Here is a 24,208-nt window from a genome sequence, read left to right as displayed (position 1 = left end):
ATTGAATATTGGTGTTTGTAATTCAGAGCTCAGAACATATACTTGTGGTAGAGATATAAATTTCAGAGTAATCATACAGAGATGGTATTCAAAGTCATGGTACTGGGTGGGATGACTTCAGCAGAGATAGTAGGTTTAAAAAAAAAGATTAATTTTTTTATTTTTTATTTTGAGAGAGAGAGAGAGTGAGTGGGGAAGAGGGACAAAGGGAGAGAGAGAGTCATCTTAAGCAGGCTCCCCGCCCATTGTGGAGCCCAACACAGGACTCAGTCCCAGGACCCTGGGATTATGCCCTGTGCCAAAATCAAGAGTGGGACTTTCAACCGACTGAGCCACCCGGGTGCTGCCCCCCCTGCAAAAGAAGATTTAAGTCTTAGAGCACTTCAACTTAAGTGTTAGATAGGAACTTAGAAAGCATAGCTGTAGTGTAGGAGAAAAGTCAGAAGAATATGGGATCACAGCACATTTTAGGAAAGTGAGATAGTCAAATAGTGTTGAAAGCTGGGCAAGGTCAAGTAAGAGGACTTGGTGAGCGGCCGTACCATTTCTTGACTGTTGCAGTAGCTGCTTAACTGGTGTTGCTTATGGTCGTGAACCCCTCTACTGAGTCACATGACAAGAAAGATTGTCTTTCAAAAATTGTGCAATTCTTTCTCCTACACACTTGAAACCCAACATTAGCTCTCTGATACCAACTGGATAAAGTAAATATCCTAACAGTTTTTTCATGAACTTATACCTGTGTTGTTAATGTAACCTTCTGCTACTAACTCTCTACCACCTATCTCCTACTACCTGTCAATTTTAATTTGAAGCTACTTTATAGGATGTTGCGTTCTGCTTTGGGGTATTTTGATATGTTTTTTTCCTTTTCCCAGAATTCCTCTCTTCCTTGGTCATCTACACCTTAACTTTTCTTCTTCATTATGTAAATCCCAACTGAGGCAGCACCTTCTTTGGGCAGCCTTTTTTGATTGAAGATTGGTGGCCAGATTTGTTGAATTTCATCATGATTATTCTCATCATTGACTTCAGATTTATTAAACTGAAACAATAATTATTTGATGTTTTTATGACAGGCCTACATGCATTTATTAATTAATTAAATAAAGATTCAGCATCTATTTTGTGCCAAGCATTGACCTGAGCACCGGGGATACAGCTGTAGCTGACATATACAGGTCCCTGCAACATGGAATTTATAATCTAGAAGATTGAATATATACTTAACATATTTTATATATTAAAATATATTTTTATTTTATTTTGAAGAGATTAGTGGAAAGAGAAAAAGTATAAGTATTTTTGGCCTTTGAAAATATGATAATGGGTGTGAAACCAATCTATAAAAATTCTTATTCTATAAGAGCATTAAGAATCTAGTGACACATGGAACCATGTTAGATTTTGTGCAAAGAAAATTTTGTTTCTCTTTATTCATTGTACTTATTAAGCTTACATGAAACATGAGAATTTCATACAAATGTTAATTTTCTAAGCAGAGGCTTTTTGACCTCTGTCAGGGGATACTTTAGAAGTGATTTTCCTATTATACAGATTGTTAGATTAAATCACTTACATGATTTCTTTGAGGTTTTTTTGTTTTGTTTCGTTTTATTTTGGCTTTTCTTCATAATTTTATTTATTTAGACATTGTCACTCATTACTAGGTATGAGGAAAGCCACTTTATTATAATCTAGTACAAACTTCTCGAGTGTGTTCTTAGAATTAGTCAAGCTGTGTGGGTTATTAGAAAATGTTACACAGACAAAGCATTTTATGATTAAGTTAAATATAAGTGAAGTTTTCAGTGAATTTAACTTTTTTATTAACTACAGGTCTGTTTGGATCTTTTAGTATGTCAGTATTTATTCTGACTCTCTAAGAGTGATTTACATAGCAAGTAGTTTTTCACAGAGGTCTTTGACCTGGAAACCCTGTTTGTCCTGGAGTGTTTTATGAAACTACCTGTGGGACACTATGTGAAATGCTGATTTTAGGGATTTGGATGTCACAGTAAAAGATATTCTGATTCATTACCAGGTTCTCTTTCTCCTTCAGTCTCTTTCCCTCCTTAGATCCAACACTATATAAAAACCAATCCAAAAATAGATAAATATGATTATATACCATGACTAAGTGAGGTTCATCCCAGAAATGAATATTGGCTGAACATTCAAAAATGAGTCACCATATTTCAACATTTTAACAAACTACATATATATATATATACACACACACACACACACACACACATCATCAAAGATACAGAAAAAGCATCTAACATATATAGAAACATTTTTAAATTTTATTATTTATTATAAGAGAGACAGACAGCATGAGCAGGGGAGGGGCAGAGGTGGGAGAAAGAGAATCCCAAGCAGGCTCTGCATTGACAGCACAGAGCCTGATGTGGGGCTCGAACTCACAAAATCATGAGATCATGACCTGAGCCAAAAACAAGAGTTGGACGCTTAACTGACTGAGCCACCCAGGCACCCCTATATAAAATCTTTTGCTAAGTAAGAATAGAAGGACACTGTCTCAACCTGATAAATTAAGACATCTATGAAAAATACACATCTCACATTAATGGTGAAAGAATGTTTTTGTAAGGGAACATATTTTTCTAAGAAATGCATGCCACTCTGACATATAGGATTATTTTAAGCTGGTTATTTTTAAGATACTGCAAATCTATGAGAAGCTCTGAAAACCAAGTAGAAGTTACCCTTTTGTATAGATATTTATATTTATAAGAAAAAAATCCATTTCTAAGGGTGTCTCTCTTGCTGTACCAGGAAGAAGTTTCTAGAAACTTACTAATAGAGAAGGCAATGAGTTAATTCTGCATAACAATCTTACCCTTGTCTACTGTGTTTTTTCTGGTAACCTCCCATAACTGACTCCCAACATCTTTTGTCTGTGACTAAAGATAGTATTTAAGTTGATGGCTCCAGCCATTTCAGGGAGTTGCTCAGTTTTGCTGAGTTGCTCCTATGTATATAGAAGGTATACATGTTATCAAATTTTTCTTCTGTTAATCTGTCTCATGTCAATTTGATTTTTAGAAAAGCCAGAAGAATCTTGAAAGATCAAGAAAAACTTTTCTTTCTCAACACCTTACTCATGATAGGAACAAAAAAAGAGGTCTACTCTTAGGTTCATCGTACTAGAGGTTTTACCCATTGTAATAAGGCAAGAATCTCCAAAAATCTACTTGAACTGAGTGAGTTTAGTAAGTTGGCAGTGTGTGTATGTGAATTTGTGTATGTTGTCATTTGATAAATGGTAAGGATGACAGTGTAGTAGTGTAAAGGCGTATGAGACAAAGAATAATCATTTCAGTATATGATTTGGAGTCAATTGGGTATCCATATGGAAAAAAATCTAAATATTGACTTTACATTATGTGATACAAAAGTTTAATTACAGGTCAATTACATATCTAAACATGAAAAGTAAAACAATAAAGCTTACGTTAGAAGCTAATTATAAAACCTGGAGTAGGGAAATAATTCTTAGTTTAATTATAAAGGAAAAGATTGGTTAGATCATATTGAATTTATGAATTTCTGTTCATTAGTTAATTGAAAGATGCCATTGAAAAGGTTTTAGAAAAGACAAATTATAGAATGGAAGGAAACATTTGCCAAACAAATGACTCAAATCATTTTGTTTATTGCTTTTTAAAGAGTATAATGAAGTGAGGATGTGTTTTAGGTTGTCTGTTAACCCCACTTAAATGGATCCTAGTTTTTAACACATAAGTTATGTTTTTGTATAAAATAACACTTACAAGGAACCTAGAAATAGTTGATGTGTAGAATCAGTGTTGTTGGATGAGGCAACAGCTGTGTCTCGTTTGCAGTTCAATTCTTGAGCCTTGTAGAGTAGGTGACATAGAATTAGTCTTATGTTTACTGAGTTAATGGATGAATGTTTAATAATTACAAGCAAAGTATGCATAAAAAAATAAAAACCTCATGAGGACTGGCCTCTTAAGTTTAAACCTAAAATTACAGTAAGAATTATAGTTGGACATACAGAACAAAAGTACTAACATTTTAGAATATGAAGATGAGGTGCATCTTAGAGGTGTATAACGTTTACCACATTATGGGAAGCTTATTATGGTAATTATCTTTGCATATTGGCAAGGGTAAAGGGAAGTTTGGTCCATACAGTATAATGGAGAAGAGAGAATTTCATCTCACAAAATAGGATTTTCTAAGCATGTAATACTATTTTGGAGAAATGGACTTAGTTGGGACAGTAAATATACTACTTGTGTTAGCTAAACAGAGCTTGAAGGTAGCAAATGGCAGATATAAGAGTATGGGGTATCTTCTTGGATACGTTTTGAAACATTAGGTAAATCTAATATTTGAATGCAAGCCTCAGGCATATGATAAGCAAAACAACTTGGTAATGATTACATTATTTAAATTTGAACTTCATATTTTTGCAGAGTTCTAAAGTTCCTGTTGCTTCAGACAATGGACGAACAATCACAAGGAATGCAAGGGCCGCCTGTTCCCCAGTTCCAGCCACAGGTAATTTGTTCTAATGAAGGCTGGGGTGGGGTGTGTGTGTGTGTGTGTGTGTGTGTGTGTGTGTGTGTGTGTGTGTACGTACACACAGAGAATTACAGTTCCTTTAGGAAATAAAATAGCCCCCAAAATGCTAATTATGAATTTATAAGTTTTAGAATTGTTTATATTTTCAGTAGTGTTTTAGAATACTTGGTTTTCATGCACAAACATTAAAAAAGAAAAAGACAGCTTTAGATTTTACTTTAATCGAATGACTGGTAAGCTTTGAGAGTTAATAATATTAGAGAGAAAAGAACACAAGTGAGTCTGTACCCAGTTTGCGGGGTGCCTGGGGTATGTGGTGCCTTGTCTTTGCTTTGGCTGGCTGACCCTGCATTAGCCACAGCTGCCTTCCATTTGTTTGCATCTTTGCTCATGTTCTCTGATTAGCAGTGTCTTTCTCCATGTAGGTGGTTGCTTGTGTATTTGTAGAACACTTAATGAAGTAAAAAGAATGTTTTATACAAAGCTTGCCATTAAGCTCAATGATAGGTTTGAAATAATATACCCCTCCATAGTAGGGCCAAAATCTCATTTTTGCTGCATTCACAAAGGTTGCATTTCTCAGTTTTGTATTTGTGGCATTCTAGAATATGTCTCAGATCTACTCTTCTAATCTTATCTCAGTTTTGCTTAGATCATGATGCTGAAATTGTTTGAAGAATTGATGGATATTCTTTCAAATAAGTTCTGTAGTCATATAAGTTGATGGGACTTGGGTTAAACAGTTACTTGATGACAGTCCTTCCTCAGAGCCTTTCTTTTTCTGCTGTGCACTCAAAATTTCCAAGAGGAAGACCTAGGGTGTAAGTGTTTTTCACGCTTATTTAACTATGGGACTTTTTAAAATCTTTTTAGGCGCATCTCTTGACTTCTCCCAGAGTCAGTGTCCGTGAAACACAGTGTCTGTGAAACACAGTTCAGAAAATTCTGCCAACACATAAACTGCCTTTTCTACCTCTGTGATTTTGTTCACTTTGCACCCTCATTTTTCTCTCCAGTTTCTGAATTCCTGCCTGTCTTTTAAGAACCATTTACAATGCCATTTCTATCATGAAGCTTTTTCTGATTGTCATACCTTTTTCTTGGAAACCTGATAATACATTCTCTGTATGTCTTCTGTTATTTCTGACACCTTTGTATTATTTTACGTGGATATTTTCTTATCTCTCTGGGGTTACACTCTGCCGGAGGAAGAGGACTACACCTTACTTACTTTGGACGCGCTGTGGTACTGCACTTCTTCATATGGAGCAGGGCCTCCATAAGGAGATGTCATTGAAGCCAAGCAGGAACTCCTTCAGATGAAGATGTTTAAATCAGCCCTTTATCTAATTGAAGTTTACATTGCCTTTCTTTGGTATACATACTTACCTGAATTCTCGGTATTCAAAAAAGAGACCCTTTAGCTTAGAGTAAGGCTGCAATTTTAATTTCTTTATTTTTAAGTTTTTATTTAAATTCCAGCTAGTTAATATACAGTGTCCGATATTTTAATTCAAGATGGATGTTTTTTAAAAAGTCTGTCTATATTTTCTGTTATGCTCATATATCATCGAGGTTGTAATTAGCACCGTCTAACTATCAGATAGATATATGCACACGTTAGTGCCAATTTTATCCACATGGGCGAACACTATTGTTTGATAGTCTTGTTGTTTCTAGTGAAGACGATAAAGGAAGCACCTCTACAAATTAGGCAGTTCGCGTTACAATTCTGAAATCCACAGTTTGGGCCAGCCCTCAGTTTCAAAGGGGGGCGGAAAGCACCTTCATTTTTGCCTCCCACTGACTCACTGACCGGGAAAGGTCGGAGTGGCGGTAGGAGGCAAAAATGAAAGTAATTATTTTCCTATGAGACACGAAGCTGCCACACAGCATACATTTCAAGATTATATATGTGGTTCTGCATCTCTTTCCACACTGTTCCTTTTCTTTATGCCTCCTGCTGCTGCTCCTGTGTGGGTGGGCCTCTCTCCCTGCTGGAAACAGGCAAGGGTTATCCCAGGTTCTAGCTGCTTGTGGCAAGTGGGGGAAGGGAGAAGGACCCCCCTCCCCCCCCGCCCCGCATTCAGACTGATGGTGTGAGATCGTGAAAGAAAGATTACCTGACAAGAGCTTATAGGTGTTATTGCTTATTAAATCTTTGAAAAATGTTCCCGCTCTTGGTAGCATTATTTTAAAGGGCTGGGAAAGGAAGGCATCTCCTCGGGGTTGACAACCTTCTTTTGTTTTGTTCCACACCATTGGCCTGAATAACGGGGGTGATATGGCAACATATGGTTAGCCAAGTGACTTCTTTCACTTTTGTAATGCTAATATCAGTCTGGACATAAACAGAAATCTAGGGGCGTCAGCTTTCGACATGTCAAATACCAATTATGCCCTGTTATAATGATGAGTGATGTATATTCCTGGCATATCTTCCCTTTCCTTGTTTGAGATAAATACTGTAATCCCATAATGCATAATAAATGGTCTCATTTTTAATATAGGAATTTCTTTTTTTTTTGGAAGTGTTAGATTGTGAGATTTATGTATCTTTTTAAATGTTTTCATTTATTTCTGAGAGAGAGAGACAGCGTGAGCAGGGGAGGGTCAGAGAGAGAGAGGGAGATACAGAATCTGAATCAGGCTCTAGGCTCTGAGCTGGCTGTCAGCACAGAGCCTGACTCAGGGCTCGAACCCACGAACTGTGAGATCATGACCTGAGCCGAAGTCGAACGCTTACCCGACTGAGCCACCCAGGCGCCCCGATTATGTATCTTTTAAAATTTGCTTTTTCACTATTATCATTCTCTTGAATTTAGAGAAGATTTTTTTCTATCAGCTTTCATTTTTTCCCTTCCCTTCATTTCCTTCCTTCTTTCCTTTGATTCCTTCTACTAAAACCTAGAAGATACTGCAAGGATATTTTGACTAGATTTTAATTCTATATATTCTCATTGCTTTAAGAACTCTTGTTTGTGGATCAATGGATTTAGCTTAATTAAAAAATACAAACCGTGTATAAGATGGTGACAGATAAATAGTAAAATGTTTTCTACTGTGAGACTAATTTTAAACAATGGGAAGTTTACAACTAACATTTTGTGAGTATTTTGATATGTAGTCATTGTTTGAAGAGAGCTATGGTACATTCACATTTTTACCATACATTTAAATACAAAACAATTATAATCAGTAGAATACTAATGATTTTTGGGAGTGATTAGAAGGAGAACTAATTTTTTTTAGTTTATTTATTTTGCGATATAGAGAGAGTGCATATGCACACGCACATGAGCGGAGGAGGGACAGAGAGAGAGAGAGGGAGAGAATGCCAAGCAGGCTCCACACTGTCAGCATGCCCCCCAACATGGGGTTCAAACTCAACGAACTGTGAGATCATGACCTGAGCTGAAACGAAGAGTTGGTTGCTTAAACTGACTAGCCACTCTGGTGCCCCAGAAGGAAGATTCATTTTAATTGTAATAATCTTTAGGGCTTAGATTGTAATTATTATTTATAAATTTGTAGATATATAATGTAACTCTTTAGCTACTTGTGAAAGAGGGTAAGTATCCCACATCTGCGGGTAGAAAAGTAGTCCTTATTTTACAGCTTGGAAGGTATGAGAATCTTCACTTGCTGTTTTCTAATCCCAGCAGAAAGGTAGACTGACCATTCTTTTAAGCTTCATTGAAGCCCAATCCAGAGTCCATTTGTGCTGTTGCTTCTCTGTGAAAGGAGTGTGAAGAGGTGAGGTTTACCTTGTAGCATGTCATGCTAGTAACCCACGTGTGCTGTGGGCCAGAGTGAAGCAGCCTCCAGTTGACTCTATTGAGTAGGTAGGATTTTTGGTCATGATAACGTATTACCTTCTTTTCTTTCTCTTTTTTTTTTTAAATAATTTTTTTACAAGTTTATTTAGGAGAGTGAGGAGCATAAGTGGGGTAGGGGCAGAGAGAGAGGGAGAAAGAATTCCAAGCAGGCTTCACGCTGCCAGCACAGAGCCCCACGTGGGGCTTGAACTCATGAACTCTGAGATCATGACCTACGTTGAGATCAAGAGTGGATGCCTAACCAGCGGAGCCACCCAGGTGGCCCCCTTCTCTTCTCGTTAGCTTCTTATGCAGAATTACTTTCTTTGTGAAAGTAGTTTATAGGGTAATTTAGCTTGCTTCTTTTGATGAATTGATTTTTGCCAAGGTACTTGTCATATAGCATTGAGTAGAGCTTTTATTTTGGGGAGTCTTTATACAAGTTTAGATGTAATGGTCTTCTTTTAACAAGTTTAGCTCATTGAGTAGCTTTATTAATAAAGGCACAGGAGAATGAGCAGCCACTGTTTTGAGGAAAAAAGACTCTTGCTATACATAGTTTAAGTTCATGACCACAAACCTTGACCATGGACCAAGAAACTCTTATTTATATATCAGCAGCCATATCCTTGTAGTACCTTTGCTCCCCAGTCTCCTCATTGACTACCTCCTATTTTTTCTTCCTCAGCCCCCAACACTTTCTCCTCCATCTTCAGTCTCAGCTAATGCCCTTGCTTTCCTACTTCACTTAAAAAAAAAAAAAGCAAAAACAGAAACAATCAGAAGAGAATGTTCACAGACCCCTACCATGGAAATCCTCCTCCCAGAATTTGTACTCCTGTGATCTGCCTTTTCCCTTTCAGATGCAGGAGCCACACTGTCCTCAAAGGCCAGAGCTCCCATGAGCACCAGATCCCATCTCCATCCCCTGCTTATTTCAGCTTCCTCTACTGAGTCCTTTCTATTATGTTACTAAGGTGCTGTTATTTTTCCCATCAAACAACAAACCAAACCAAACAAACTCAAAACACTGCATTTGAAGTCCTTCCTCTCTCCAGCTGTTGACCTATTTCTCTGCTGCCTTTTATTGCAAAATTCCTAGAAAGAATTATTTGTAGTTTTGTCTCTTCTTTCACTTTCTCAAGTGTACTCCAATTAAGCTTTCTCTCTGACCATGCCACCTACACTGCCTTTGCCAGGATTGCACTTCCCGTGTTGCTCAGTCCAGCTGTGGGGTCTTTGGCCTCATCTTCTAGGCTTATCAGCTGCATTGATAGAGTTGACCATACCTTCTTCTTTGAAGCCTGTTCCTTGCTTAGCTTCCAAGAACTTTGTTTTTCCCATGTCTTAGTGGTCCTTCCTTTGCTGATTTCTTCTCCCTTCCTGAACCTCTTAACAAATCAGGATTCTAAATATGATCTATATGCTGGTGACTCTCAGATTTATATCTCAACCCAGTCCTCTGTCCTGAATTCCAAACTTTTGTATCCACTTGCATACTGACATCACATTTGCATGTCTCAAACCTAACATGTCTGAATCTGAACTCCAAATATTACTGCTAAAACTGTTCTATCTACAGTTTTCTCTGTCACAATTAGTGGGAAGTCCATACTTGCAGTTGCTAGGCTAAAGCTTTTAGGGACATTCCTGACTCCCGCCAATCCCTTGTCTTATATCTAATCCATAAGCTCTAGCTTTAAAATACATTTAGAATCGGGATATTTCCTACTCTATGCCACCACTGTGGTCAAAGTTAATTTTTCACAGACCTTATTGTGAATAGCTTCCCAAATGGTCTCTGTTTCTGCCCTTGCCTCCTTTCACTGAACTCAACACAGAAGTAATTACAAAAGTATACAAAATTTAAATATAAAATATAACATTATTGTCAAATCATGTCCTTTTAAAACCTTATGATCGTTTCTCATCAGCTTGTTCACTCATCTTCTTCAAGTACATTGAATATCACCTTCTTTGATCATTCAATGAAAATTGAAATTTCACGCCAACCCAGTATGCCTTTGCTACCATATTTTTCTCCATAGAATTATCATCTCATTGCTTTTTATTTTGTTCACTACCATTGTTTTCTTAAGAGTATAAGCTTTATCACTAGTCTCCAGAATGGTACCCAGAGTGCACAGTAGACATTCAGTACATGTTTGTTGAATGAATATAAACTTGGTGTCAATCAATCAGTACTCTTAAGCACCACCTTTTTGAATATAAATATTAAAATATACAGATAGCTACAGAATTTCTATTTCATTGTATCAGTAACTATCTATGCCCTTCATTTCTTACTGAACATTTTTTTTTACCTCCTTATTTTAACTGGAATGTTCTCTCTTTCCCCCAAGGACACTGCTTCCCCTGTCACCCTCTCACGTGGAGGCTACTTGTTCTCTAATAGCCATTAACCATAATGGTCAGGAGGTAGCAACAGCAGCCTTCTCCATCCGCAGTACCTCCTTCTGATCACTACTCCTTTTTCCTGGGAGTCAGAAGGGGTGAAACCTGCTGTACTGAGGCTTCTGCTCCCCATCTTAAGGATTGTCACCTTTCTGATAGCTGTTATCTTTTGCCTTCCTCATCACCCCTCCCCCCACCCCCCCACCGCTTGCTATCTTAACACCTTCATCCTGCTTTTGTCCGGGGTGCTGGTACAGCTGCTATTATTGATATCTACTGATTTTTGAGTTCTTAAAATGCACTTACTTTGTGCTAAGTATTTTGAATATATTGCTTCATTTATTTCTGACAGATAACACACAAAGCATTGTTTTTCACACACTACAAGTAAGGGACTGAGACTCAGACTAATTAACTAATTGGCCCTTGGTAACATAGCTAGTAAGTGGTGGAGCTGGGATTTGACCCATGGTTGTCTGAGTCTGAGCCAGTGATTCTTCAGCTTTCAGAGAGGAAGCTCCTCGTGCATTTCCTGGCCAGTTTGATCTTAATCACTATGAATCTTGATATTTTTATAGGTACCTCAGTCACCTAGTTTTCAAGATGAAATTTGTTATATTCTGTCCAGGATTGCACTTTTGCTTATGATTATTACTACCATCCATCTAGTTGCCCAAATTACAAACAAGGGAATCTCATATATTATGTTTAGGCAATTACCACGTTATCTTGGTTTTATTTTCTAAAAAGCTATCTGATCTGCTAATTCTCTATAACCGGACTGTACTACTCTAGCTTATTGTTACCTTTTTCCTGGATTATTGCCAAGACTTTGCAACTGAGCTCTTTACCTTTCATTTTACCATTTCTAATTTATTCTTTACACTGTAGCATGACTAATCCTTTTAAAGTATACTTTCACTATATCACACTCCTTACAAGGCTGCTTTTTATTGCTGTTACAATGAATTCTGCATTTCCTTATATAACTTAGAAGGTCATCATCTGGCATCATCTGGTCTCCTCTTACTTCTCTCACTGAATTTTGTGTCTTTACTTATTTTGGACTCAGATTCAGTCATATTTTGCTTATAGTATGCTATCTTTCATCTCTAAATCTAAGGTAGTAAGGTAATGGTATTCACAGATATTTAATCACTAATGGAGCATAATGAGCATAAAGGCTCACTATAATGTTGTATAAACTACATTTCATGATAGAGATAGTATGGATAGTTTATAGTAGAGGAAATGTATGATTTGGAAGACAACAAAAAGATTACTCTTAGAAAAATAATGATGATTGGGTAATTCCTTACACTAATACGCTTCAAACAATTAAGATGATACTTTGAAAAGGTATATGCACCCCTGTGTTTATTGCAGCATTATTTACAATAGCCAAGATATGAAAACAGCCCAAGTATTCACTGATAGGTGAATGGGTAAAGAAGAGTGAATGTGTAAAGGAAAGGTGTGATCTCGCCATTTAAAACAATGTGGATTGGTATTATAGGGTATTATGCTAAGTGAAATAAGTTAGAGAAAGACAAATACCATATGATTTCACTTATATGTGGAATCTAAAAAGCAAAACAAATGGACAAACAAAAAAGAGACTCTTAAATACGAAGAACAGATTGGTTGCAGAGGGGGAGGTAGGTGAGGGGGTGCACAAAAATAAGTGAAATTTTAAGATTAAGAAATACTAACTTCCAGTTATAAAATAACTAAGTCACAGAGGTGAAAAACACAAAATATGGAATATAGCCAATAATATTATAATAATGTATGCTGACAGATGGTGACAGTGCGTATGGTGATGATCATTGAGTAATATATAGATTGTGAATTAATATATTATAAACCTGAAACTAATATAACATAGTACATCAGTTATACTTCAGTTAAAAGGAAGAATACACTGCCTTAGCAGTGCAGTGTTCACATTTGTGGGTCACATTTTATGTTAGTGATAGTAGATAATTTCTACTCAATAATGTTTGTTGGATAAATGAATTAATCACTAAATGAAAGTTAATTTAATTTATACCTCTTCAGCTAAATATTTTTAATGTTTATTTATTTTGAGAGAGAGAAAGAAATCATGAGCCCGGGGGTTGGGTGGTGGTAGTGGTGGTAGGGGTGAGGGCTAGTCAGGCAGAGAGAAGGGGAGAGAAAGAATTCTAGACAGGAAGTCTGCGTGCTGTCGGCAGAGCCCAACGTGGGGCTTGATCTCAAGAAGTGTGAGGTCATGACCTGAGCCAGAATGAAAAGTCAGATGCTTAACTGATTAACAGTACCCCTGAGCTAAATATTAATAAAATATATTATGTTACTATTACATAGATTTTAGTTACTTTAGAGTTATTTTAGGAAAAAACTACATTATAATAGAGAATAATAAGAAAGCTGTCAAATGAGAAATAATTTCAAAATATTTAAAGTTTGGTTGAGTTTTGAATTTAGATTGCTCATGTATCCATACTTAGAGGTAAGTGTTCCTCAAATTTTAAAGGAACTACCTGGAGAAAATTAGATGATTTAAAAAAAATGAGAATACAATAAAGATTCTTTCATCTGTTGTCTTGGAAATTTAGATTTGAACAGTCTGTTTAGAGTGATGTGGACAAATGTGAAGCCAACATTAATTAAAATAGTTTTCCAATGTATTTGGAGCAGCATTCATTGCCTGAAATATAGATTAATAATTACAGTGATGAAAACCATTCCATTTTTGAGGGTCTATTTGATATTTGAAAATATTGCAAAATTGCTTAGCGCCAAGTACTTATATTTACTTGATGAAAAATGTATTCTTCTTTTGACCAAAATGAGATACTTCTAAAATGAGACCAGTAATTTTCATATGGTTCACAGACTGATTACTATTATAAAGGAGGAATTTCAAACCTAGTTAAGTATTGGAAGCCTTCCTGGAGTAAGTCTGTGTGATCATGGCACCTGTTTTGAAGGGGAACATTGAATGTATGGATTGTATTATGTTTGTTAGAATTCGGTCATATCACTCCCAGGGAAGATGGCAGACTAGGAGGACCCTAAACTCCCCTCGTCCCATGGTTACAGCTATACCACTCACATCAATGTAAATACTCAGAAAACAACCCAAAGACTGGGAACAAACTCTACAGCTAAATTTAGAGAAGAGGCCACATCGAAGAGGGTAGGAAGGGGAGAGAAGGGTCTGGCTGCGAGAGGGAGGGAGCATGGGAGTGGAAGGGGGTAAGAAACAGACTATCATACTGGGGAGCCTGCAAATCCCCATAGCATTTGGCATTGAAAGTCTGAGGGCCAAATTTGGTGAGCTCTTTCAACCAGCAGGACTTAAAAAGCCTGGAACTTTAAAAATCTGCAGACTCAGCCCAGAGGGCATAGGGAGCTGAGTCCTCACCCTTAGAGAGACAGCATAGCAAATGGCCCTCAGAAATACAGCCTGGAGGCGGCAGTTTGAAAAATGCCTGGCTCTTATGGGAGGGAGAGCTATTTACTAAACTCAGGTTCCCTGAGGGACTTCTCCAGGAACAAAGGAGCTGGCAGTCCCCATTTCCCTCCCTTGCCCCCCAGCATAAACACATAGCTACCTGCAGGAACCACACAGCACCAGCATTCACAGCCCAACTCCTTACGCCTTCCCCCCACCCCCTCCAGCCAGACCTGCCTCAGTCCGGGTGCTGTGGATCTCCTCCCCTAGATGCCCTGTGCAAACCTTGCCAAACACTGCATCTCCCAACCACAAGCTTTGTGGGGCTTCAGTCTCAATACCGGCGGTGGCTCTTCACCTCCTATAGGAACACATGCACCTTGTTAAAACTACATCCCCTCACCCACGTGCAGTTTGTGGACTGGCCCCCGTGGCCCATGTCTCTGTGACGGCTGCTCCTCCCCTGTGGTGGAGGATCATGGCCACCACCACTTTGTTAAAAGTGCGTGCCTCACCCACTACTTTCAAGAGTAAGAGACATAGCTGACGTTCCTAAAACACTGAAAGAGACACACAGGTTTAGGCAAAATGAGGTGACAAGGGAATATGTCCCAAGTGAAAGATCAGGACAAAAATCACAATAAGAGACCTAAATAAAATGGAGAGATAAGTAATGTGTCTGATGGAGAACTTAAAGTAATGATCATAACGCTACTTACTGGACCTGAAAAAAGAGTAGAAGATATCAGTGAGATCCTTAACAGGTATAAAAAGAGAACCAGTCAGAGGTGAAGAACACAATAATTGAAATTAAAAATATACTAGATGGAGTAAATAACAAGCTAGAAGAATCAGAAGAATGATTCAGCCACCTGGAGGACAGGGTAATGGAAAGTAATCAAGCTGAGCAAGTGAGAGGAAAATAATTATGCAAAATGAGAATAGACTTGGGAACTCAGTGCCGACATCAAGCATAATAACATTCACATTATAGGGATTCCCAGAAAAAGAAGAGAGAAAAAGGGGGCAGAAAATGGATTTGAAAAAAGAATAGCTGAAAACTTCCCAAATTAGGAGAAGGAAACAGAAATTCAGATCCAGGAGGCACAGAGATCCCCCAATGAAATCAACCCAAAGAGGTCTACTTCAAGACACATAGTAATTAAAATGGCCAAAAGCACTGACGCAGAAAGAATTTTAAAAACAGCAAAAGAACAGAAGACAGTTATTTATAAGGAAAACCGCATAAGGCTATCATTGGATTGTTCAACTGAAACTTTTTTTTTTTTTTTTGAGAGAGAGAGAGAGAGAGAGAGAGAGAGACAGTGTGATCAGGGGAGGGTCAGAGAGAGAGGGAGATACAGAATCCGAAGACAGGTTCCAGGCTCTGAGCTAGCTGTCAGCACAGAGGTTGACATGGGGTTCAAATCCACAAACCGTGAGATCATGACCTGAGCTGAAGTCGGACACTTAACTGTCTGAGCCACCCAGGTGCCCCTCAACTGAAACTTTTGAGGCCAGGAGGGAGTGGCATGATACATTTTAAGTGCTGAAAGGAAGAAACTCTGCAGCCAAGAATACTCTATCCCCAGCAAGGCTGTCATTCAAAATAGAAGGAGACAGAAAGAGTTCCCAGGCAAACAAAAGTTAGAGTTCATGACCACTAAACCAGCCCTGCCAGAAATATTAAAGGGGAGTCTGAGTGGAAAGGAAAGACCTTAAGTAAGAAAAACAGGAAGCACAATACCATTAAACATAATTTATCTGTAAAAGTCAAGGGACTCAAAAAATAAAAGGAAGTAAAGTAAGACACCATATACCTCAAACATTGGGAGGAGAGACATAAAGAATGGGTTCAAACTTAAGTGACTGTCATCTTAAGATGATAGAGTGCTATATGCTGAAGATGTTATATACATACTGAATGGTAACCACAGATCAAAAACCGGTAATAGATATGCAAAAGATAAAGAGAATGGAATCCAAGTATATCACTAAAGAAAGTCAACTTAATGGTGCTAGAAGAGAGGAAGGGAAGAAAGGAACAGAGAAGACCCACGAAAAACAAACAAAAGCCAAAGAACAAAATGACAGCAAATATCTACCTGTCAGTAATTACTCTGAATGTAAATGGAATGAGTGCTTTAATCAAAAGACACAGGGTGATGGAATGGATAAAAAAACAAGACTCATCTATATGTTCTCTGCAGCAGATTCACTTCAGACTTAAGACACATGTTAATTGAAAATGGGGGGATAGAGAAACATTTATCATGCACAGTGATGTGAAAAGAAAGAAAGCTGAGGTAGAAATACATCAGACAAAATTTACTTTAAAACAAAGACTTTAACTAGAGATGAAGAAGGACGGTTATATAATCATTAAGAGGACAATCCAACAAAAAGACAAAACAATTGTAAACATTTGTGCCCCCAACATGAGAACCCAAATACATTAACAGTTAATAACAAATATAAAGGAACTAATTGATAGTAATACAGTAATAGTAGGGGACTTTTACACACCGCTTACATCAATGGACAGGTCATCTAAATAGAAAATCAATAAGGAAAGAGTGGCTTTGACACACTGGACCAAATGGATCTAATAGATATCTTCAGAACATTCACCTAAGACAGCAGAATACACATTCATTTCAAGTCCATTTAGAACATTCATCAAAGTAGATCACATATTAGGTCACAAAAGAAATCTCAATAATTTCAAAAAAGATCAAAGGTATACCATTTGTCTTTTTTTAAAAATTTTTAATGTTTATTTTTGAGAGAGAGCGTGCACAAGCAGATGAGGGGCAGAGAGTAAGGGAGACACAGAATCCGAAGCAGACTCCATGATCTGAGCCATCAGTACAGAGCCCAGCATGGGGCTCGAACTCATGAACCCATGAGATCATGACCTGAGCTGAAGTTGAATACTTAACCAACTGAGCCACACATGCACTCCATACCATGCATCTTTTCTGACCACAGTGCGATGAAACTAGAAATCAACCAGAAGAAAAAAAATCTGGAAAAAGCAGAAATACATAGAGGTTAAATAACATGCTACTAAAGAATGAATGGGTCAACTAGTAAATCAAGGAGGAAATAAAAAAATATGTGGAGACAAATGAAAATGAAAACACAACAGTCCAAAAGCTTTGGGATGCAGCAAAAGTGGTTGTTAAGAGGGAAGTTTATACCAGTATAGGGTTACTTCAGGAGGCAAGAAAAATTTCAAATAAACAACCTTAATACCTAAAGGATCTAGAAAAAGAAGAATAAACAACACCCAAATCCAGTAGAAGGAAGGAAGTATTAAAGGGAAAGCAGTTATAAATAATATAGAAACTAAAAAACAAAAACAAAAACCAATAGAGCAGATCAGTGAAACCTGGAGAGCTGGTTCTTGAANACATCAGACAAAATTTACTTTAAAACAAAGACTTTAACTAGAGATGAAGAAGGACGGTTATAGAGGTTAAATAACATGCTACTAAAGAATGAATGGGTCAACCNAGAGAGTAAGGGAGACACAGAATCCGAAGCAGACTCCATGATCTGAGCCATCAGTACAGAGCCCAGCATGGGGCTCGAACTCATGAACCCATGAGATCATGACCTGAGCTGAAGTTGAATACTTAACCAACTGAGCCACACATGCACTCCATACCATGCATCTTTTCTGACCACAGTGCGATGAAACTAGAAATCAACCAGAAGAAAAAAAATCTGGAAAAAGCAGAAATACATAGAGGTTAAATAACATGCTACTAAAGAATGAATGGGTCAACTAGTAAATCAAGGAGGAAATAAAAAAATATGTGGAGACAAATGAAAATGAAAACACAACAGTCCAAAAGCTTTGGGATGCAGCAAAAGTGGTTGTTAAGAGGGAAGTTTATACCAGTATAGGGTTACTTCAGGAGGCAAGAAAAATTTCAAATAAACAACCTTAATACCTAAAGGATCTAGAAAAAGAAGAATAAACAACACCCAAATCCAGTAGAAGGAAGGAAGTATTAAAGGGAAAGCAGTTATAAATAATATAGAAACTAAAAAACAAAAACAAAAACCAATAGAGCAGATCAGTGAAACCTGGAGAGCTGGTTCTTGAAATGATTGACAAAATTAATAAACCTCTAGCCAGACTTCCTCCCCCCCAAAAAAATTTAAAAAAACAACAACAACAACAAAAGAGAAAACTCAAACAAAATCAGAAATGGAAGAGGAGAAATAACAATGGGCAACACAGAAATACAAAGGATTGTAAGAGAATATTATGAAAAATTCTATGCTAACAAACTGGACAATCTAGAAGAAATGGGTAAATTCCTACAACTTATAACCTACCAAAACAGGAAACAGGAAGAAATAGAAAATTTAAACAGATCAATTACTAGCAAAGAAATTGAATCAATAATCGAAAATTCCCAACAAACAAAAGTCCAGAACCAAACAGCTACGCTGGCAATTCTACCAAACATTTAAAGAAGAATTAAGACCTATTCTTCTCAAACTATTCCAAAAAAATAGAAAAGAAAACTTCTAAATGTATTCTGTGAGGCCAGCATTGCCCTGATTCCAAAACCACATAAGGATACAACAACAAAAAACAGAACTACAGGCCAGTTCTTCAACGTTAGCAAACAAAGTCCAACAATACATTAAAAAAAAATCATTCACCACGATCAAGTGGGATTTATACCTAGGATGCAAGGGTGTTTTGGTATTTGAAAATCAATCATTGTAATACACCATATCAATAAGAGTTTAAAAACTATACAATCATTTCAATAGATGTAGAAAAAGCATTTGACAAAGTACAACATTCATGATTAAAAACTCTCAACAGAGTAGAGTTCTGTAGGGGAACCAGATAAACCTTTAATGAAGGCTTTATATGAAAAACCCACAGTGGACATCATGCTCATTGGTGAAAAAGATCTTTTCCCATGGGTCAGGAACAAGACAACATTCCCACTCACCAGAGTCCTGGAAGTCATAGCTCAGGAATCAGACAAGAGAAAAAAATGAAAGGCATCCGAATTGGTAAGGAAGAAGTAAAACTTAACCATTTACAGATGGCATGATCTTATATATAGAAAACTCTATAAAGAGTCCACCAAAAAACTTTAAGAACTGATAAATGAAATCATTAAAGTCTCAGGATGAAAAACTATGTACAGAAACCCTTTGCATTTCTATATACTAATAATGAGGCAGCAGAAAAGAAATTAAGAAGACAATCCCATTTACAGTTGCACAAAAATTATAAAATACCTATGAATAATCTTAACCAAAAAAGTGAATGACCTGTACTTGGAAAACTATTAAACATTTATGAAAGAAATTGAAGATGACACAAAGAAATGGAAAAGCAGTCCATGTTCATGGATTGGAAGAACAAATTAAAAAAATTTTTTTTATGTTTATTTTTGAGAGACAGAGACAGAGCATGAGTAAGGGAAGAGCAGAGAGAGAGGGAGACACAGAATCTGAAGCAGGCTCCAGGCTCTGAGCTGTCAGCACAGAGCTCAGTGTGGGGCTTTAACTCATGAACAGTGAGATCATGACCTGAGCCAAAGTCAGACGCTCAACCGACTCAGCCACCTAGGCACCCCAGAACAAATATTTTTTTAAATATCTATACTATATCTACAGTTTTAATGCAATGTCTATCAAAATACAAATAGCATTTTTCACAGAACTAGAATTAACAATCCTAAAATTTATATGAACCACAAAAGACCTTGAATACCCAAAGGAATCGTGAAAAACAAAACTGGCAGTATCACAATTCCAGACTTCAAATGATATTACAAGTATGTAGTAATCAAAACAGTACAGTACTGGCACAAAAATAGATACATGGATAAATGGAAAAGAATAGAAAACCCAGAAATTACCCCCCAGTTGTATGGTCAATTGATCTTCAATAAAGGAGGCAAGAACATGCAATTGAAAAAAGACAGTATCTTCAACAAATAGTGCTGGGAAAACTGGACAGCCTCATGCAGAAGAATGAAACTGTATCACTTTCTTACCCCATACACAAAAATAAACTCAAAATGGATTAAGGGCCTAAATGTTAGACCTGGAGCTATTAAAATCTTCGAAGAGACCACAGGCAGTAATTTCTGTGGAGCCACATTTTTCTGGATAATATCATTTGAGGCCAGGAAAACAAAAGCAAAACTAAACTATTGAGACTGTATCAAAATAAAAACCTTCTGCAAGCAAAAGAAACAATCAACAAAAAAATGACCAAAAAAATGATTTTACTCATGTGTGGTTTTTAAGAAAACAAAACAAATGAACAAAGGGGGGAAAAAAGAGACAAATCAAAAAAGCAGACTCTTAACTGTGGAGACCAGAAGGTTATCAAAGAGGAGAGCAGGTGGGGGATGGGTGAAATAGGTGAAGGGGATTAAGGGTCCACTTGATAAGCACTGAGTAATATATGGAGTTGTTGAATCACTGTATTGTGCATCTGAAATGAATAGAACATTGTTAAGTACACTGGAATTAAAATTCAGTCATAGTATTTACATTTAGGATATCTTTATATTTTGTCTTTCTTTATATCATTATTAGGTGAATATTATGACTTTTTAATATGGTTATGTTTCAAACAGCTTCCTCACTAAGTATTCATAAAGCAAATATTTCTTATATTTATAAATTTTGATAAGTACCTCTTTTATCAGCCACATTTATATAGAGTAAATTTAATTATGCATCATTTTTTTTCTTCCTTGACTGGATCTCATTAAGTATAGATCAAGGGGATGTAGATCAAGTGAGAACAAGGGGACGGAGGAGGAGTTTCTTGGAGAGTTATGATTGGCTGTCCAATGGGGGGGTACCCAGAATCACTTCAACACGAACTTCCAGAATCAATAAATGGGGGAGATTGAACAGCGAATTCAATTGCCCAGAGTGAATTATGAATGGAGAAGTGAGGGCCAAGAATGAGCCTGTGGAACACCAGGATTTATCCTTGGAGCTGCCAGAAGGAAACAGAAGGACTGGCTCTTTAGCGTGGTGGTTGAGAGCATGAGCTCTGAAGACAGATCATCTGAAATGAATTCTTGGATCTCCCACTTTCTAGCTATGTGATGGAAAACAAGTTATTTAACATTTAGAAGTCTTACTCTTCTTATCAGTAAATGAGAAAAATAATGGTTTTTACATCATAAAGTTGATATGGAGCTTTCTTTCAGTATGGTGCTTAGTACATAGCACTAGGGTGATGATGGATGATGATGATGATGACAATGTCGACTATGACTATGACAGTGGCAATTTCTGCCAGTAATTACTTGGCCCACAGATTTCTTTACCCATTGCTTGTTTATATATCACATTATATCCTTTATTACATTTTTATTGCCTACCTTCTGCCCAAACTGCCTGTCCTTTCTCTCTGTTTATCTTGATGTAAATGACATCAAGAATTGTCTACACACTCAAGCCAAAAATGTATGATTTATCTTTGATTTCCCTCTGTCCCTCACTTCTCATATTCAACTCATCAGCAATTCCTTTGACTGTACCTCAAGATCATATCCTGATTCCATCTACTGTGTATCTCACTATAACTCCCAGGTCCAGTCTGTTACCCATGTCCATTTCCCTCCTTCCTCCCCAGCTTTACTTCCCCTCCTCTCTGGTTCCTTCTCCATGCAGCACTATGAGTTATCTCTGTAAAAATGTATAGCGGATCGGAGCACTATGTGATTTTGTCAATGCTTACCGCTTGCACCTCTTTCCTTACCACTGTCCCCCTTCTCTGCATTCCAGCTACACTGGCCTTTTCCCTTTTCACACCAAGATAATTCTTAAGACTTTTTCTCCAGCTGTTTTTTTTCTGCGCTCTCCTTCTGATCTTTTAAGTTCAATGTAAATGTCACCTCCTCAGTAAGATCATCCCTAAATTCCCCAATCTAAGATAACCATCCACTCATTTTCCATTTTATCACTGGATTGTATTTCTCTGCACAGTATTTAAGTATGCAGAATAAATAGTAGATACTACCATGTAGAATAAATATTAGATACTACCATGTATTTGTTTACTTTTTATTGTTTGCATTATGTATTCGTTTGTTTATATCCTGTCCCCTGTTAACACTTGTGGAATAAATGGAATTTTAGAAACCTTCTTTCCTCTGTTCCTCCCTATCTCGATTTCTGTCTGTTTCTCTCAGTCAGAGATATTTCCTTGGCATATTTTATTTTACCAGATATGACTGGTGGCGCTCAGGGGAGGAGTGGGGGAAATGGGAGTCTCTTTGTCATTAATTAACTATTCTGCTCATGATAAGGTGGGAAAGATAGTATTTTTGGTTACATAATTTAGATACAGTAATTATTATGCTAGGTGGTATAACTAATGATGATGAAATGATATAAATACCAGCGTCTTATAAATGTGTAACTAGATAATTAGTTATATTTGGTCACTCATTTTTCTTTTGTTATAGTGAATTTCCTCCTTTGGTAAAAAGCCAGTTGTAATGATTAATGGCATATTGTTCAAACTGGTACAAATTTCCAACACTTAGTATGTTTAGAAATAGGCTACCCTTGAAATAGTTCAAGGAATCATCAGGAAATAGTTTTTCAAACGTGAAAAGACATGGATCATTAGATTTTGCTGGCACATGGACTATTTTTTTGTGTGTTGTTTTTCGGGTTTTTGTTTTGGCTTCCAGTGAGGTTTGTAGAAAGTTTGTAGAGAATAGTGTTTGAAAGAATCATATTAAATATCATTAATAGGCTATTCCAGTGTGAGTAATTTGGTGATGAGTTATATCATCTTCAAGATCATAGCTTGAACTTTATTGTTAAATAAAATTGAAGAGGATTTTGAAGTTTTATTATTCTTAAATTTTAGAGAAACCCAATAATATTAATTCTAAAATATAAAGCAGTTTATTAATTTGAATAATTGGTAATATGAAAACCACCAGTAGGAGATAAATTTTCAATAACAATGAAGACCATATTTAAATGCTGTTAAATATAGTTAATACTTACTGGCTTGTATATTAGCTCATTGATAACAGTACCGTTAGGAATTATCAGGATATAATTTTCTCTCTGAGGAGTTTATGAGTCCATGCTGTGACTCTTCTAATTTCCCTAGAGAGAATTGTTGTCCTAATGTTATCCTAAATTATTTTATTGCTCATTAAATGTCCTTGCCTTCAGGGGCGCCTGGGTGGCTCAGTCTGTTAAGCATCTGACTTCAGATCACGTCATGATCTTAGAGTTCATGAGTTCGAGCCCCGTTGTTGGGCTCTGTGCTGACAGCTTAGAGCCTGGCGCATGCTTCAGATTCTGTCTCCCTCTCTCTCTGCCCCTCTCCTGGTTCTCGTTCTCTCGCTTTCTTTCTCATTCTCTCAAAATATAAGTAAACATTAAAAAATGCCCTTGCCTTCAAATTTAAAGCAAATTAAAGAAATTAATTTAGTCTTAGGAAATCATTGTTTAAAGAGCCTGCTGCACCTGTGAGAATAAGAGCCACTGACACAGCAGAATGAGTTTTATTTTAAAAGTTTTATGTGAAGGAAGCAAGAAACACAGACTGACATGTAGAAGTTAATCCCAATTAGTTAGCAAGATCTGGTGTTATGTGATTAGAGTGCATTCAAATCAACAAGAGATGCATTAATAAGAAACCAGAATATTTAAGGTGTTATATAAAGCGTCATTCATTCTCAGGTTTGCTTAGTTGTTATCTGTAATTTTGAATATTTAGTTTTTGTTTCTGAGATTTCAGAATACCTTTTATATAATACAACATGTTAGTATGTAGATTCAGAAATGTTCTGAGGCTAAACATAATAGCTTACCACAAAAATATAAATACTTCCAAGAACAGTTTTAAATATGCCTTAAGAGTTATGGGTGTCTTATAGTTAGTAATTAAGAGAGAAAGTAA

General features: G+C 36.8%; 1 protein-coding gene across 4 annotated transcripts in view; it reads left to right on the top strand.

The window, feature by feature from the left end:
• The window catches only part of NEK7 (NIMA related kinase 7), a 182,569-nt gene that overhangs the window by 82,237 nt on the left and 76,124 nt on the right, over positions 1 to 24,208 (top strand). For all 4 annotated transcript variants that reach the window (XM_077775155.1, XM_077775156.1, XM_077775152.1 and 1 more), the window contains exon 2: positions 4,473 to 4,557. In XM_077775155.1, coding sequence (XP_077631281.1) covers positions 4,501 to 4,557 — 57 coding nt within the window. In that variant the 5' untranslated portion in view covers positions 4,473 to 4,500. The remainder of the gene's footprint in view (positions 1 to 4,472; positions 4,558 to 24,208) is intronic.

The sequence above is a fragment of the Crocuta crocuta genome, unplaced genomic scaffold (assembly GCF_008692635.1).
Source record: "Crocuta crocuta isolate KB4526 unplaced genomic scaffold, BGI_CrCroc_1.0 scaffold207, whole genome shotgun sequence".
Lineage (NCBI taxonomy): Eukaryota > Metazoa > Chordata > Mammalia > Carnivora > Hyaenidae > Crocuta > Crocuta crocuta.
The sequence above is the reverse complement of the archived record's forward strand: the minus strand, read 5'-3'. Positions and strand labels throughout refer to the sequence as shown.